The sequence below is a fragment of the Rhea pennata genome, chromosome 2 (genome assembly GCF_028389875.1).
Source record: "Rhea pennata isolate bPtePen1 chromosome 2, bPtePen1.pri, whole genome shotgun sequence".
Taxonomy (NCBI): Eukaryota; Metazoa; Chordata; class Aves; order Rheiformes; family Rheidae; genus Rhea; species Rhea pennata.
The window spans coordinates 139,370,903-139,389,646 of record NC_084664.1 but is presented as its reverse complement, the minus strand read 5'-3'; the positions used below and the strand labels follow the sequence as shown (position 1 = coordinate 139,389,646).

General features: G+C 38.0%; 1 protein-coding gene across 9 annotated transcripts in view; it reads left to right on the top strand.

Moving 5' to 3' along the window:
- The window catches only part of VPS13B (vacuolar protein sorting 13 homolog B), a 460,401-nt gene that overhangs the window by 405,224 nt on the left and 36,433 nt on the right, over positions 1 to 18,744 (top strand). For all 9 annotated transcript variants that reach the window (XM_062570474.1, XM_062570471.1, XM_062570467.1 and 6 more), the window contains 3 exons: positions 1,235 to 1,584; positions 7,598 to 7,759; positions 17,240 to 17,395. In XM_062570474.1, coding sequence (XP_062426458.1) covers positions 1,235 to 1,584; positions 7,598 to 7,759; positions 17,240 to 17,395 — 668 coding nt within the window. The remainder of the gene's footprint in view (positions 1 to 1,234; positions 1,585 to 7,597; positions 7,760 to 17,239; positions 17,396 to 18,744) is intronic.

Below are 18,744 nucleotides of genomic sequence, written 5' to 3'. Positions count from 1 at the left end.
GAATGCTCTGCATGGAAGATGAGCGAAGGTCTTAGATAATATTTACAGGACCAGCTTTCTTCATGAGTAGTTTTTGTTTTTCTGCAAGTATTATATTCAGTATCAAATCATACCAAGATTGACACTCAACCTCTAATAAGTAATTAGTTTTGTATCAGCTACCTCTATCAGCACATAATCTTCCTGGCTAGTACATTCCAAGTCCAGATGCTAGAGCTTTAAAACTACATACTGGAAAAAGCAAAAATCAAATTAGAGTCGAACCCAGCTGTTTCCTTGTTCAACAACTGAGTTTATGTTAATGCTGCTGTTGTTCTTGTTACAGCACCTAAAGACCTTAAGTTTCGGGGCTCTGTTGTGTTACCTAATACATGAAAAGAGCAGAAAACTTATTGTATCCATTACACTTTTGTAGAATAATAGGGCTTGATCCTGGAAAATAATGAGCATTTTCATTCCAGATCCGTAGAGCACTTGAGCATATGCTAATTTTAAGCATGTGAGTGGTCCCAGCAACATAAATAATAACATCAGTGGAAATACTCATGTGCTTTATGTTACACAAGTGGTATACATGCTTTGCAGTTTCTGCTGCCACAGTGCTCATTACTTTGCAGGAATGAGACTTAGTGAACATGCTAAAATCCTTTTGATAGGTTTATCATACATTAGTATCATGATGTTGTTTTTTTAATTTCTCATATTTTGGGGGCAATATGTTGCTTCTCAGTGGGTTTGTGGTCTTGAATACTTTGCTAATGGCAGCAAAATTTTCATTGTGGAGCCTGTTAGACTGCACAATTACATTTCAACAAATGTTATATTGTTAATTTTTATTGTATTCATACTGTGTTATGTGTGGAACTTCATGAACATGTACTGTACTAAAAATTTTCTAAAAAGTATGGCCTCTGCTTCAAGTAGTTGACAGGCTAAAAATGTTGTGCACAGTGTTGGTAAAACATTTTGGCTGGCTGCTGTCTTTACCATGAAAAGATTTCTGTTTTATGTTTACTTTTGTTTGCAGCTACTGTTAATCACAGTTCTGTTTTACATGTAATAAATGGTATGTACAGCATTAACTTCAGATTTCAAACATGTCAACTCTTCTATGAATTTTACATGTTTTGATCATATGTATGAGCAGCTTCCAGTTAAAACATAATTTGTCGAAACACACAATCTGGGAATAGTGATGTTCTAGTCTAGTCTTGTTTGTTCTTTTCATTTTCAGCACCACCAAAGTTTCTTCAGCCATTTATATCTGATAAGAGCATGCCCTCCGAACTAGAATACATGATAATTTCCTTTGATGAGCCTCATGTATATCTTCGTCAATGGAGTGATGAGTCAATGTTCCAGGAGATCCAGTTTTCAACTCAAGCCAACTGCAAACTTTTGGAGTGCCGAAATGTGACAATGCAAAGTGTTGTGAAGCCTTTCAAAATCTGGGGGCAGATTGCTCTTTCCAGGAGTACAGAAGGAAGATTGTTGGACAGCACAGTAATGGTGGACCCCATTTTCATCAACTTTGGCCAATATGCAATTCATTCTCTAAATACAGCGGTTCAAGCTTGGCAGCAGGTATGCAAATACAATAGTGATTAAAAAATATGTTTTGTAACTATAATGATTATTTAATAACAAAATTGGATACCAACTGAATTCATTAAAACAATTGCAGGATGTAGAAGATTAAATTCATACTAGAAGTCTTTTTACTAGTAAACATTAATTCCATCATAGCAATGAAAATTAGGAGATGGTGAATGCGGAGAAGGCAAATGCGCCCTGTACTGTTTGAGTTACAGTGAAAGGACATGGATTTATATTGGAGTAATCAGAATCTTGGTCTTGAAATGCACACTATTCTGTTAATTTATAAAAAGGTGAACGATGTAAGAACAGCTCATTCTAAGCAGTAGAGCATATTGTTTCCAGCTACTACTGCTATCTTTATTGAAGTTCAACACTAGTTTCACATTACACTCTGTACAGGCAGTATTAACGGCTGAAGCCAGCCTCAGCATAAAGAACCTTCCTTCTGCAATGACCCCTCGAAGGCCTGTAATTCCCCTACTCCAATATAGCCTTGAAATCAAATCATTCTCTTCATCTGCCTGAAGACCCATGTGGAGCCTGGGAATTAATTACCTATCATGGCACTACAATAACAAAGCCTCCAAAAAAGGATAAAACATCTGTTTTATATCAAAAAATTCTTTTTTAAGGGCATTCCATGGTTTTCTTGTTGCAAAAGGACATTCATAAAACAAGATCTAGTGTGATTTAAATCTTTACAGCTGGCTCAAATATCAATGTGAACAAAAATCTTTGTAGCTCCAATTTCTGTTTTTTGTCATATTTTGAACAATGCTTTTAATAAAAAACAAACATAGAAAGTATAAGAGAGTCCTTGGTAGGCTTTTTAAGCCCAAAATATTTCTGAAATAGTACCAGTCCCTCATCTAAGACATGTGTGGCAACTACTGCAAAATGGCTTTCAGAAAGGTCAGTTTCCTCTTAGAATTAAAAAGAAAAGGTCTTGCAGACATAGTTACACATATAAATAAAATATGGTGCATAAATATTTAAATGTTTTAAACCACATCTCAGTGTGACTGACTGACTGACTACCCTGTGCCTTGAAGGAATATTCTCAGTTGAAAAAATGGAATTGTATATTTGATTAAGTAGAGCCATATGTCGCATAGTATATTGCTGACAGGTACATTCTGTGAATAGTTGGTACTGATTTATACATGGATTTGGCAATGTTAACATGAGCCGCGGGAGGATATACTTCTGTAATTGTTGCTGTAATTTTCTTGTTTCCTCTCATGTCAAGGGTACTTGCCACCACGTTCTGATGTGGTGGGTATCTAGCCCTGAGTATTCTAGATTAAAAACTTGCTCTGCTTTGAAATTAAGGGACTATTAACACACAAGTGGGTTCAAAACGGCTTATTAAATTAATTGTTACCAAGATGTTTTCTACGTGACTTTACCGCCAGAGAGGGTCGGGGAGTGCTGCACGGGGAGGGAATGAATTTCCCAGTGATACGCATTGTTTGATGTGCGGTGTTCATACAAAATACAGTATGAGGGCTGCCAACTAGAAACATGAATTTAATAAGCAGGAAAAGTTATTTGAATTCTCCACATATTTTTTTACTGGATTAATATCTGAAACAAGTGATGTTGTCGTCAGTGGACAGACAGATGAAGCATGAAACAATTTGGCCCTGCACCTTTGGGTCAGGAGTTCAAGATTAACAGAAGCTTCTGTCAGTGTCTTTGTTTCCTAGATATGGACCAATTTTTTAATTTTTTTTTAAGTAACGACGAACATTCTGGAAGTAGATTAAGCCTAAAAATCTCCAGGAAAACATCTTGCTTTAGACTTCTAAGTCACATGCTGAAAACCTGAGAGGATTAACACTTTTTAAAAACGGTTTCCCCTTTTGACATATTTTCCTGTCTAATCTGAAATCCCTGTTTAAATACAAGCAGTAACAGGCTAATGAACATCTAAATGCAAAGCTCAAGTAATGGCTTTAACCATCAAATAACTGGGCAGGGAAGTTCAAGATGGTTATTTAATTTAGTTTTGTTATTTAATAATAACATGCGGAGTATCAAGTGAGACAGAAAATGCGTGTCTCCTGCAAACATACGAGGACATTTTTTGCATGTTTTCCCTTTATTTGTGCATTTAAGCCTTGGCAAATGGTTTTAAAGCATTAGGGCTTTGTGAGTTCTGTAGACCCAGGGGCAGCTGAGAGAGCAGCTCCCCCGGTACGGTACCGAGGGAGCGAGTACTGCCGAGAAGAAGCTGTCCCGTCGTGCTCTCTCACTGGAAATGGTTTCCTAAACCTCTCAGAAGTTATAAAAGCTCCTGTGCTAAACCTGAGGAAATCAGGAGAGCTTCTCTTCCTCAAAGTCCGTGCGGTGCTTAACCTTTCTGTTAGGAGTTGCAAAAGTTTTCTTCATGAGTTGGGCTCGGTCAAAATGACATCTGTCACAGCAGCTTCCCTCTCGCTCTACCACAAGCACGAAGAGCTTGCATGTAACTTCAATTTGAATTTCTAGCTGATAGTGGCTGAATACTGCAGTGAGATTGTTACAGTGAAAATTAAACAATTAGGGGAAAATTTTCCTTTCCCGTAGAAGGAGAAAAGAAATTGCTGAAGACTTTCAGTCCGAAAAATATTAACGAGTACTAGAGAGAGAGAGATGGTGTGTAGGAGTGTGTGTGTAGGCAGTGTGTGCGCACGAAACCTTGCACAGCTCCTCAGTAGCCTGTGAAGCACACAGAAAATAACTTTGTGCACATAAACAGGCCTGTGCTTTTATGGTGTGCTTCCAGATCCAGAAATGCTTTGAAATAGCTGTGAGCTGAGATGTGAGCAGAAAGTCCTGAGACAGGGAAAGCCTGGCGACTAGTATTATGTGCGATGTTTTTCTCCCTCTGACTAGATTTCAGAAAATCTTTGAAAGCCCAATAAATATGAGACGCTTTCCAGGCCTCTCAGACAGAAAAGAACAGCTGAAAAATGATCTAAAGAGGGGCAGGAAATTGTCCCCCAGGAACTGACCCTAATCTGTATCTGATTCACACTGTTGATCTTTTGCTGATTCTTTTGACTTGCAGTTTTAATTCAGAGAGTTTTTTTTTTCCCCTGTAATCCAGATTTAGGTGTTTCTGGCTCCTGTAGTCGCCGTTCAGCCCTCCTTCAGCATCACAGCCACACAAATGGCCCAGTTCGGGGGGGAGGGGGTCTTCTTTTCTGTCTGGTTTCTTTACACTATCTTTCATCAATCAAGATTTCCGCACCGCATCCATTTGCTGATTTCTGCCCACCCTAGAACTGTTAGACTTCAGCAGCCAAGGTGGGATCCAGGTCCCTCTCATGGTGGCAAGGAGCTGCTGCACCTCCCCAGGGAGGCAGGAGATATTCTGCTGGCAGAAAATATCCTGTATTTACCACAAGGAGACTAAGAGTTGCCTCACACCCTGCCTGTAAAAGCAGCATTGCTGCCATACTGACCTAAAGCTTCCACCAGCTCTGCTGATGCTCCTGTGGTCAGCTGTTACTGTCAAGACGTGAGGCACCAGTAGCTATCTCTTAAGCCTGGCAGCATGGAGCAACTCCCTCTTATGCAAACATTATTTTTTGTGTTTCCTCAGTCAAAATTTTGGAACTGTTATAAAATTGAGTTTAAAAAGCCTCTTCTGCTTAACTCTGAGAAACGTGTCTGCCAAAAGCATTGGATTCAATAGCAAATATAGCAATTAAGACTAATGACTGATGGCTGTGTTCAGCACCAAGCTATATGCAAGTCTATTAGTAATCCCTGATGGGAAAACATTCCTCCAGTACAAATTAGGAGTCCTGCATATGCCAAAACTTCAAGATGAAAAGTTGAAGTTGCTGGATTCCTTTTTTTACTTCATAAAATGCAAGAATCTGGTATAAGATAACTTAATTTCACATTAACAGTCACATAAAAAAAGGAAGTTCATCATCTTGTGATGTTCTTTCAGTCTTTATCCATGCATAACCAACAAGAAAAATCTGTTGGCGTAAAAAAAGCTTTCTTAAATTCCCTGGAGTTTTATCTGGGTTTGACTGTAACAATGTATTGAGCTCTATGGATGGTAAATCCTCCTTTTTTAAAAGAACATTTTATAAAGCTGTAACAGGAAAATTTATATATATTTGTGGTAGACTTATGGGTATGTGGGTATGGCAGCTTGACAGTAAAAAGTCATAGATCCACCACTAGAAAATGCCAAAATAAACTCTGCACTCTGAAGTGGCACTATAAATGTTAGCCCTTAGCATACCCAGATCAGCTACTGATTGTGATACAGGCATATGCTCTGTTATGAGTTTTACTGCTTCAAAAAATGAGATTTTGATTATGCTATGCTAACTGTTGTCCCTCAGAAGATACCTGATCTGATGCAGAAGTCACGAGAACTTTGAAAGAAACATTAATGTAAATATTCTTATGCCTATATACTTCTACAGTGAATCAGTTGATGCACAGATGCTCACAGCTAACCATTTCAAAATTTGATCACAAAAGGAATCACAGTATGCATGTAGATGTGCACCTTAGGTTCTTCTGAAGTTAATAACAGTAGTGGATGTGCATTCAAGGATGTTAAACTGGAGAGACCTTGCACGTTTCGGTTTTCAGAAAATCTGTTCCACGTGTATCACTCAGTAATGTGCTAGGAGCAATGTACCAAACTGTTTTTCACGGATAACAAAGGATCCATAGGGATCTATCAGGAAATATTTTTCTCTCACTGTTTCTTGATCTCTGAATTTCTGCAAGCCTCCAGGCATGTTGTTATCAAAGAACTAGAGACCCATTTGATCATAGACGAAGGAGGTGCTAGCTTCATTATGTCTGTTTAAAAGGTCCACTGAGAGAACGAGGAGGGGAAATAAACCAGCTCTCAAAAACCATGGAGGTCCCATAAGCAAGAGAAAACGTCATGGGAAGGAAGGATGAGGAAAGAGCAGCTGGGCTATATTGTGGGGAGAAAGGAACCGACCAACAATAAAGCATTGTCAAATGTGTGTGCTAGGAAATATGGGTCAGAAAGAGGTAACAAAAAGTGCAATAAGATGGATACTTTCTTGGAGCAATTGTTATTTCTGCTAGGTAGGAGTTTGTAAGGCAAAGGTGCCAGCCCAGTAGTGACTGAAACAAAAATATCTGAGAGGAGATCTCCATACAGAAGTGTCGATCACACTGTGACCTCTCTTGTATAGTGGATTACAGTTTGTGCCGTCAGGGATGGCAGAAAGACCTGTAGCTCTGGTAATTTTGTGACTATCATACTGTCTCATTGTGTCAAAAGAGTGACAAGCAGCTTGATGAAAAGTGTAAAGAGAGGGATGGATGGAGGCTGCAGGCATAGTAAAGCGAGTCTTAGTCTGAAAAACTTAAAAAATCTGTGATAGTTTTCAATTTTTTATATTAGGCTATTAAGTTGGATGACACATTTTCAAATTAGTCTTGTGGAACTGTGGAAATACTCTCTGCATGTATTCTGCCTTTGTTTTTCTTTTTTTTTTTTTTTTTTTTAATATTGCAGTATCAGGAGAGAGAGTCTTCTGCTGCTGACCCACTGCAGTATTTCAAATGAGAAGCAGCAGCTGGGGAAGAGGACAGGCAGCCTGTTGGCCTGAGAGATCTGTTGCTGAGCTTGGAGAAACCACTCTGTTCCTATCTGTTTGAGCTGTAGCGCTCCACCTGCCCTATATGACACACTATTTCCCATTGAAGTTTATCTTGTTGAAGTCTTTTGCATAAGCTGGGAAATCTAATTTTTGTTTTAACTTTAAATGTTTAAGATTTGCCTTACAGAAACAGAAATCAAAATACATTTTTAGGATATCCAACCCAAATTCTAGTTTGTGCTTTTGCAGAGAGTAGAATACTTTGAACCGAAGCTAATGACAGGAGATCTTGAAGCATTTCTGTGTTGTAACGGTCACCATTGGGCAGACAGCTGCCGAATGTCTTGCAATTAATCTGATACTTACAGGCTTTCATATTCTTTTCCTTTCAGAACCAATGCCCCGAGGCAGAGGAATTGGTCTTCAGCCATTTTGTGATCTGTAATGACACACAGGAGACACTGCGGTTTGGCCAGGTGGATACTGATGAAAACATTTTGCTGGCGAGTCTCCACAGTCACCAGTACAGCTGGCGCTCTCACAAGTCCCCACAGGTATGTCAGAAACAGCCCTTCCAGAGCAGCAGTTGCTGAAGCTGACTGGTGTCTTTTTGCATTGATTCTTCATTTTTCCGTATGGTTTTGACTGCCTGCAATGTTCCAGGTCCCTCGGGAGCCACATGCTGTGGCTGCATGAGAAAGAAAAGGTAAACAAGGAATGAGGAAATCCAGAAGTGTTTAGGAGTTACTCAAGGGTTGGACTGCATGTGCACAACCGCTTTCTGTAAAATTGAGCATTCACGGAAACTAAAGCTTCTGAAAGAAAAAAGAAAAATTAGATCACTTGCCAGGTTTATAAAACTAAGTGATCAGTGTCTTCTGTGATGTGCATAAGGGGTTTGGGGAAATCTTTTAATGAATTGTTTTTGCCAGAAGCATCCGTTCGCTGAAATTATTTGCAGAACATAGTCAAGCTGGACACATGTCCCAGCTCAGAATAAGAAAGGTTAGAAATTGACAGAAATATCCCATTTATACGGTTTAAACAATACAGTTTCAGTTTCTTGGTATTTTAAGAATAAACACTGATACTGAAATAAAATAATTCAAAATTATCAACGTGAAATATTTTAATGAAACCAGGCTTTTGCGGGGGGAGTTTGCCTATTGTTGATGTTGAGAAACGGACTTTTCATCTTGATTCAAGGCAGGGAAAGAACTTAAGTTTTAAAAAGTAATTGTTGGATAGCAAAGCCATTTCTTCTCTTTTTAACAAACGCCCAGCTTCTGCTGAGTGGGAGACTAAAGACCTGTGCCACCCTCTTTGCTGAACAGCACTCCTGGCCTGTAGAGTTACTGATTTTTTAGAGAAGCTAAGAGAAATGTAGTGGATGTTGGATTCCTAATTCCTTTAGAGCCTTGGAAAACACCAGCCGTGGAATGCCAAAGGAAAGGGGAAGTTCAGGTGGTAATTCTGAACAACAGCGTTTGTGCCCAAATTCACTGCTGACAAGTTTCAAGTTTCACTGGGAAGCAGAGATGACAAACTCGCTGTGTTTTCCATTCATGTGTCAGTCGGTGGATATGCAAAACTACTGAATTTTCCGTTGCTGTGGTAATCTGCAGCCAGAGTAAACAGTTGTGACTGACACTGAAGTCAAGGCCTACGCTAAGGGGAAGGCAGGGCGGTAGTGTAGTAAAATCCTTGTTAAAAAACTGTGTGTGCAGTGATGAAAGAGCCCGGAGGGGAACCTCTGGGGACCTCCAGGGATGCTGGAGTACTGTACATCCCTTGCCAGGTGAGTGGCCATATTTGTCTCATGCAAACAAAGTGCCAGCGACGCCCCAGCCCGCGCCTGGGCAGCCCGAACAGGGGACTGTGCTCTGGGCGATGGGCACGGGTCAGATCGCATGTCGGGGTCCCCGATGGTCAGGTGACAGGACTCGCTTGTGTACTTGATTGCGACTGACGCAACTCCCTCCGGTCGCGCAAGGCAGAAAGGACAAGGCTTGCACTGGAGAGCCAAAGTGAGCCAACGTTGCATAACCAGCTGTCTTCCTTTTGTAGCTGTCACCGTTAAAAATCATTTTAACCTTTTAATAAATACATAGGGAAACAAATGCTTAATGCAACTGTAAATAAAAAACAGGGTTAGGAAAGGCTTTCTTCCTGTCAGTTTTTCTTACCCTTTTTATGGTATTTACATAAAATTCTACAGTTCGGAGAATCCTCTTTTTGGCCATCATTCTAGAGGCACCAGCTAATTGTGTAGTCTTGATAATGATGTGGCTCTAGTGATAATTGTGTAGTCTTGATAACGGTGTGGCTCTAGTGATGAGGTGTTTCTGCCAATGGCACAAACTGGAAAGAGGAGGATTATCTCAGCCAAAAGGGAAAAGTAGACCACCAGCACAGCCTACCGCATTAGCCAGCCAGCACCTGGAGAACTTGCAGCTAAGGTACTGATTTTTATCTTGTCCTTTCATCACAGACTTGAGCGGTGCAAAAGATTCAGTTTTCCTGGCTGCTATCTAGGTTTCTTATTAAATGAAAAAATAAAAGTACAGGATGAACGGAGAAAAAGTCCACAAAATAACAGCATCACACACTAGGGAGTGGGTGACAGCAGGAACTTCAGACTCATTTTTCAGATATTCTTCAGCTGAAGCTGGTGATGTCAAAGGGTTTCCCTGTTCCAGTTTACTCTGGTCAGATTCAGATTCACTGAAGAACGAGGCTGATAAACATTTGAGAGAGTCATTTTGGACTCTTATATCCCAGGAGAGGGTGAAGCTAACAGCTCCCTTCTCCTGCCTTAACCACACTGCTGTCCAACAGTCTCTTAGCAGGGGGTCATCCTAGCTTGTCCCAGCCCTTGGAATAATTTCAGAAGTATGATCGTTCTTTTAACATTTTTCAGCAGCCATCTCTTGCTGGGAAGGTTAGAGACTAAAAAAGAACGCTGAGGTTATTTCACTGAAAATATATGGAAGAAAAGACTTTCTGCATGCTCTAAGATAGAAGCTAATTCTCTTTACAAAGGTCAGGGAATCTTGGCATCTCTATATAAGCTTTGTTCATTTGGTTAATGTTAAATACAAATCACTGCAAATATAGCATGCTTCAGATAGGCATTTCATCTGAACATCAGTCTAAACAGCACAATATTTTGTCATTTTAGATCTGAAAAATAAGTTTCTTTAAAGATTATTGCAAATGTTGTCATGTGTAAATTTTTATAATGATTAATACAAGTCTTTGAAATGAAAACAGCTACTGAGTTAAGACTTCTGTTTGTGCCTATTATGCTGTGGCACTTTTCTAATTATTTCCATGCAAAATTATCTAACAGCTTATTATCCAAAGGTCAGAATAATGCCCAAGCATGGACAAGCCCTACAAGTGTCATATTCATGGAATGCTAGATGACTTCATAGTTATGAAATTATTTCATTTCTCATGATAATTCTTGACTTGCCAAGTTAGTGAATTTTAAGAACTCTGAGAGCAGATTGTAAGATAAATGTGAAATAATCCATACTTTTGGAGTCAAGGACTTCCCTCCAGGCATTAGTTCATACTTGACTTACTTGACTTACACTTGGGAATAAAATGAGTTAGGACAAGGTCTTAGATACCACATTCTCTTACTGGGAAAGAAAACCAACTTGCACAACTTCGACTGGCTCATGTTTCTTGTTACACAGGCACTAAGAAGCAGCGGTTGCCATGAAATACTTTATTTAACCTCTGCAAAATGTTTTTTTAGTATGGCAAGGCAGTTTAGTTAAATGAAAATAAATAGTTTTAAAAGGATTGTGTTTCTTTTGCATTCACATCAATAAAATTCTCCATTTTTCTTTTGCTAATTAAGAATAGTGAGAGATGTAGGATAGACCATTTGCATTTATTTAACAAGATTAAAAATATGCCTAAAGTATATTATTTTATGTAGTAGCAGATAGCTAGATAATGTTTGACTTGCATTTAGAATTAATTTTATAATATTAATGAAGCTAGTATAAGCTATAATTAAAATTTATTCAAATTTTTAATTTTAAGAAAAGAGTAACAGCACATGGGATTTCAGTATATCGACTATTGATGCTGTCCCTCAGATTGTTGGACTTATATTAAAACTCTTCTTCCTTCCTTGTTTCCTTCATTTTTTCCCAGTCTGGTTCTTCTGTATTTCAGGAAACCTAACCTTTCCCTTTTAACTTTTACTCTGATTCGCGCAAGTCTCAATAACTTGGCTAGTATTTCAGTAATAAGACTGAAGTCTGATGCTCTTTCTTCTGCTCTGTTCCTTCCCTGATATTTTCTTCAGATTTCTTGAGTTTTTGACCTTCCTTAGGGATAAGACACCCAAAGTATATAGTCCTTTTCAAAGTTGGGGTAAGTCCAAAACAGATGATATTTGAAGCTTTAAGCAATTCTGCAGAAGTTGCCAGACCTCGTGATTTCCTTTTGCAAATTTTAATGAAAGTTAGAGGTCTGTTAGATCTCATTTGAAAGGAAGAGAAGCTACATCACTTCTGTGCTTATTGGATCCAATTTACGCTCCTTATCTTGATCTTCAAGTTGCGTTGTGGGATGGGCCCCAGTTATGTCAAAAGTCATGTTTGTCTCCAAGACAGCTGTGGTTTTTAGGAGAACTGGAGCATCTGATAGATAGGGTGAAACTCTGAAGTTAGAAATGATCAGATCTTCCTAGAAATTTACTCAGAGTTAAAGAATTCTGTCGTGCAAGACAGTAGGCAGTCTGAGGGTCCCACTAGGGATCACAACAAATGCAGAAAACAGCTTATTCATATGAGATTCTCGTGAATGTATTCTCCAGAGATTGTTTACTTGCAAACAAACAGCAAAAATCTTTTGCAATGCACTAGTTCAGTCATTTTCCCCATGTTCAAACTTCAGCAGGGTCCTGCAAAGAATAAAAGAATATAGGCTCTGTGCCTTGGATTTCTCTTTCTATTCAAAGCATAATATTGTAAAGGGATGTCTGCATTTTTAGTAGCAGCTCCCATATCTTTCTCCAGAGTCAATTCCCAGGGTTATGACAACAACCCATTTTCACTATTCACAGTCCTTAATCCAGAAGCAGCAGGCCTAATGGGTAAAAATCAGTTCATATTTTGATGTGGCTAATGACTTCAATGAAAATACGACTAAGTTTCTAATTATAAACAGTATACACTTATTTCTAATCAAAATAGGTAAATATTCCTGAAAGAGCTCTGTGCTACCTCTGTTGTTATTTGCATAGAATTTGAGGGAAGAGATTTGCTTTGCTATTCTTCTGAATGTATGCTTACAAACTCTTTACTAGTTATTAGTAATGGTTAGGAGGTTAGTAATACCTTCACTTGAACACCACAATCCATTTAAAGTTTTCCTTATTTTAAAGTGTGACTTATAAGCACAATTTCTGCTAGAATTTTATAAATAGTATTATTTATAACTAGTATTTTAAAGGCAGTTTTAGCTTTGGAGATAGCTTTAAGAACCTCCTCCTCATTCTCCTAAGAAAAAAAAAATGAAGCCAAATTTTAATTTATGTTGCATCTCCATCAGGATAGTAATTCACTGTTATTTATTTCCATGTTGTCATTCTTTCGATTATGTCCTGTAAAGTGCAAAATGATATACTGTACTCTGTGGGTTCAAACTTAGCAAATATGACTTACACATTGATCATTATTGGAATAGTTTCCTGTTTAATTGTTTAGAGATGTTACACATTCTCTATGCAACCTTTTGTACTTAACATAATCCTCCCTAGATCATTTACAGAACATCATTAGGCAAAAAAAAAAAAAAAAAAAAAAGCTCTGTGTTGTTTTACACTAAGTAGTGAGAAATGTGCTATTGCTTTCCTTTCGTTTTCTACATTCCGAATGTAATTTACTTTATAGATAATATTTTGGGCAGATAAAGGTTGTTCTTATCCCTGAGGCATATGATTCCTCATAATTTGGTTACTGTTTGTTGACCAAAAAGACTGTTCTAGTCTACAATGCTTAGGGCTAGATTGTTCCTGCTGGGTTGAAGCCTGCTTTGCAGGTTGTGTTGAGACATAAAACACCTCCAGAAGTCCCCAAGGGTCAGCACTTATCTGATGAGTGGGACCTTGGCAGAGAGGTCTGGCCCTGTTTCTGCTGGCCAGGGTGGTGGTGGTGGAAATTGTTTTCTCCCATCTCCCATGCTGGTGGTTTGTCTTCCGAGTGATGATGGCCTAGGAGTGGTCAGTTCTCCCAGATCCCATGAGAAGATCAAGACAAATGGAAATTCAAAGTGTTTTGGTAACTGCTGTAGTTGCCAATATGCAGAATGAACATTTTTTTCACTGTTTCCTGAATACTAACTATTTTTATTGTGAGCTCTATCCTGGTCAAGGGCCACATTATGCTAAGCATCATAAAAAACACAACCAAAAAATACCATAATCATCCTATGATTTAATTTTTCGATAAAAAGTTACTTTAACTTCATGTCTGAGAATTCATCACCCATCTCCAGGTCTCCATTTTCCTCCATGCTGTTTCATGTTCATAGCTTTTATTTCACTACCCCAAAACTCTCAAAATAACTGTCTACTCCCATGCCATTAACCAAGTGCTCTTCTGATTCCTCTGAGCCTCTCAGAGTTGACAACAATAACCTCTGTTCTTCCTAAAAAGCATTTATTAGTTCCACCTAGAAAATAGATATAATTTAAGTTAATTACGGGGAAACAAGGTTAGCTTTGGTGAATCTACAAGCAAGGTAGAAATCAAATTTCTGTCACTAGACATTTTGAGGGCACAAGCTTTGAATTATCTATACAGCTGAAAAATGCTACTTTTTCTGGACCCCACTCTTAGGCTCTTTTATAATCCCCATTTTCATCTTCATGCCTTGTCATATGACACTTAGTTTTATTTAATCAGGTCCTATCCTTCACACAGACTTCTAGCTGAAAACCTACGTAAATTCTGAAGAGTGGATAGAAACGTTCTGAGAAGAGATGTGATAAAGAGTGCATCTCCTCCTAACCCTTTACTCTAGGAAAAAACGATTCATCTTATTCTACTACCCTGTAGGCAGTTTCATTCCCTTTTAAAACATAAATCCATAGTGGCTTAGAATTAAAAATCCAAAACACGGCAAAGTTTAATCAAAACAAAGAACTCTGCACTATGTATTGATGTGTCCCCTAACACAAAACACTGAGATCAAATGATTACACAAATGAGTGCATTTCTTAATATACACGATAGAAAGTCTGATTTAAATTCTCTCTAAACTATAAATTGCCAGTTATCACTGGATTATATTGGTTAGAATGCTTTTGAACTACTCTTAGTATTTTCTGTACCTTTTCTCAAAGACTTCTCTTTTCTCCTGATATATGTAGCATACTTAACTATATTTGTTAAGTGCTATTTTTTAAGCAGAATTTCTTAATTTTACTTAAAACTTGGTAAGTGAAAAGGAGTTATGCAGGAATTACTTTGAATCTGTAATTTTAGGTCAGTTTTATAACATTGGGACTCCATCTTATTAAATATGGAATACCATCTATTGTGATGTCTTCTGCTAAAATAATGTTTATACCTGATAACTTAATTTTCTAAAATTACTTAAATTTGTATTTCCTCATAGGTCTGTATATCACTTAGTGTTATTTGCTAATCTTTCCTAGTTGTGTTTTTCAGCATTCTCACAAACATTCAGGTAACTGATCCACACAGAGGTCCTTTTATGTTTTCTTGAACTGCAGTTTCTTGGCTTAAAAGTAAACTTACACCATACACAATTCTCATATTAATATGTCATTAATACAAACACATTAGATGTATTTAAAATAACTTAAGTTGTTCCTTATTGTATTTAGCATTTACCAGTATAAACAGTATGTTTAGAGAATAAGGGATTGCTAATATTAGCTCTTTTTAAATTTTTCATTCTGAACCATAAAGTTAAATGTGCACATATTTTTCTGCTACAAAGAGAATTAGTAAGGCAGCATTTGTGAGCTAATGGCTACTCAGTGAAAGCTGACAGCGTTTTCCTTGGGAACGTTCAATTCCCAAGCAAAGCTGTTTATACAGGGTGGGAGACATCCTAATGTTGGAGCTACATGGAGTTGCTAATCATCAATTATGGCATTTATATGGCATCTATCTTCCGAGTGCACTGCATTTTGTGTGCCGTCTAGCTGAGACTGACCGCTTACTACCTTTTTGCATTACTTGGCTGTCATTTCCAGCTACCAGTCTCTCCAAAGTAAACAATTTTCTTGTTTCTCTTAGTTTTCATATGTGGTGAGATTTATTCTCAGCTGCCTCTGTAAGAAGCTGAATGGATGCCAACCACTGCAGTTGGATTTTTTTGTTTTGTTTTTCCTTTTCTGAAACTAATACTTAAGTATCAAAGCTATGAGTTTGTTTATGAGTTTGAGTGCCCAGTGTACAGTTTTCCTCAGCATATTCTTGGATATAAACATGCTCATACACAGGCACACACATGTGCTTATCCAAATACATGCCTGTGCACACACTGGCACATATTGGCCTTTGTGCTTCCAGCATAAAACTAATTTGTATCTGAATGCAACAGTCATCACTCTTGCAAATTCAAAAGCCACCCACTGAATGGATGTTTTTGTTCTGTGTGTAACTTGTGCTGAGGAGATACCACAAATTGCAAACAGGCTACTGAGTTGTAATATCTTTGAAAGTTGTTACTGTGGTTGTTTCTTAAAACTATGAAAAAAAAACCCCAACATCCAGACATTCTCCAAGTCCAACTGGCCAGATCTATGGACAATGCTATCTGTTTCTGGAAACACAAAGCATGGGAGAACATAATATTGACAAGTTTCATTTTTCGCTAGTGTAAATACTTATACTTTGGGCCTGATCCTGTTCCCAATTACTTCAATTAATTAATGACAGATGTCAAAAATCGGACTGAAATTCAACCCGCACCAGAGAATTCCCACAAGGCCTTTACATAACTATTTTAAAGGACTTAAGTGATGCTTACGTTCTGTGCTGGCCCTCTGCAAAGAATAAATTTTACCCAGAATGCTTATTGCTTTGATCCCTTTATATATAACTCACATTCTTAAGTTTGCACAGCCACAAAAGATCTATATAGAGCTAAATAGCCAGATCTTCAGCTGGCGTAAATTTATGTAACTTCATTGACCTACATGGAACAGTACCAATTTTCACTACTCTGGCTTAAAGAATCTCCATGGGATAGAGGTAAGTGCGTATGGTGGGTAAATGGATGAAAGACTCTTCAAATGATGAAAGACTGTATTGCTCTGGAAGTGATTTAAGTTAAACGGGAAAGAAAGAAGCCACTCCTTTTCCGGAATAAATCATACACGGGGTATAATTATGCAGTTAAATTTCTTCTCGTGCAGTCAAGCTTGAACTTACCACCACATTTGTGGAAGAAATGAAATGTTTCCAGTATCTCAGCAATATACTAAATTCTTCTGCATTTAATACTCATATATATGGAAGCTATACAGATATATACATATACACAGACAGATTTGCTTCCTTCTTCTGAATTTTATTCTGAATTTGTAATTATTGGTCTTATCCTGAAGGCCAAAAATATGGCCTGGACCTGTGCTCCATATTGCCTACTGGCAATAAAGAGGGTGGATTTCTATAACAATTTCAAGGGCAGTAAAGAAAATCTCTTATTTCCTGTTTTGTGCTCGCTAGTGTATGTAATCTCTTTTTGAACAGTTGTGCTTTGGATCTTTACCATCCATGAGTATATGGTTAAAGCAGGTAATTTATAGAAATGCATGATGCTGGGCCATCTTACGGTATTATTCCTTCTTCCGTTTGTATCTGAAATTGCAGAATCACTGAATGAGTGAATCATTCAGAGAACTGATGTGCTTAGCATTGCTGACCTTTAAAAACAAAAATATTTCTCTGTCATGGGAATTTCTATCCTACTGCAAGATATTTTTTCTGCATTATATATTGAAGTTATGATTGCTTTCTTTCCAGCTGTTACACATCTGTATTGAAGGCTGGGGAAACTGGCGGTGGTCTGAACCATTCAGTGTGGACAATACAGGGACCTTTATTCGAACCATTCAGTACAAGGGCCGGACGGCATCACTCATCATCAAGGTTCAGCAGCTCAGTGGGGTGCAAAAGCAAGTAAGGATTTGATCCAGTCTGGGGAAAAAGTAGTTTAATCTGATTAAATTAAATACTGTCTGTTTAGGAATAGCAAGTCACTGCCTTATTCTGTTTCTAGTGGGACACACACAAAAAAGTAAGTGTAACAGGCTTATGGATACATTTTGAGGATTTTTGCAGCTCTTCTGTTAGAATTCAGTTTGGTATGGATCTCAGCATTTAAAAGCTCAGTTATCTCCACATATTTTACATGTTTTATAGGACACCCTGGCTTATGAGTTCTGACATTGCTAAGTCACACAATTTCTGGCATGTTTTTATGCTCTTGAGAAGCAGAATTTTTGATTTTCCCTTAAAGAAACTGTTTGTGTTTTATTCTGGGTGTAATTCATACCTTTGTATTGTTGAAAGAGAAGTTAGTGATCAAGTTAACATTTGCAAATGGGCTGCTGTGCAGTAATTTTTCACATAGTGGCTTTGCATAGGTATCTGTAATAATACTACTGTTGTTCTGCCTGCAGTGGCAGAAGCCAGAGTTCGTGGTGGACATACTGCGTTCAGCTCACGGATGTGGCAGTGCCTTGTGCTGTGCAATAGTAATAGAACTGATCAGGCACAAGCAGTTTCTGGTTTCAATGACATCCCTGCTGAGACTTGGCTGTAGAGGTGGTAGTTATGGTGTGTACCCTCATCAGTGAAAAGCAGATGGAAACCAATTGTAATAGGAGTATTCATGGAACACTGTTCCTCACTATAGCTTAGAAGTCAGATATAGATTCTATGAAAAATAATTCATATATTATAGACAGCAACAACTCTTTTCTAGGTAGATGCACTTCAATAGAGAGATACAGTACAGCCATTTAATAGCATTGCAAGCTTTAAAACAGTAAGCATACTGGATCCCTGGATTGTGATGAGACTGTGAGGTGTCAATGGAAACCCTTCTCTGAAGTACACCGCTGTATCATCACAGAGAGGATACAATACTTACAGAGCATTACAGTACTCTTAAAATCAAAACCAGAACTATGCCAGCCATGGACAACATTGCTGGGTTCCTTGGAAATGAGTCAATATATTACATGTTTCCTTCAGATCCAGATATTACTGTAGGAATATTTGAGGCATCTTATTGCCTAAGTTTCTCTGAAATTGCACATTCATTTGGCCAATAAAAACAACATTTCACCACTGACTGCCCTCAGCAATGCTTGGGAAAACATAACAAAAACTAAATGCCAAAAAAGAGAAATTATTCTTGTACAGGATTTTCCTCAAGTTCAGTTTTGACCTTTCTTTCTTTCTTTCTTTCTTTTTTTTTTTTTTTTTTTTTTTTTTTTTTTTTTTGCAATTATTTATGTATG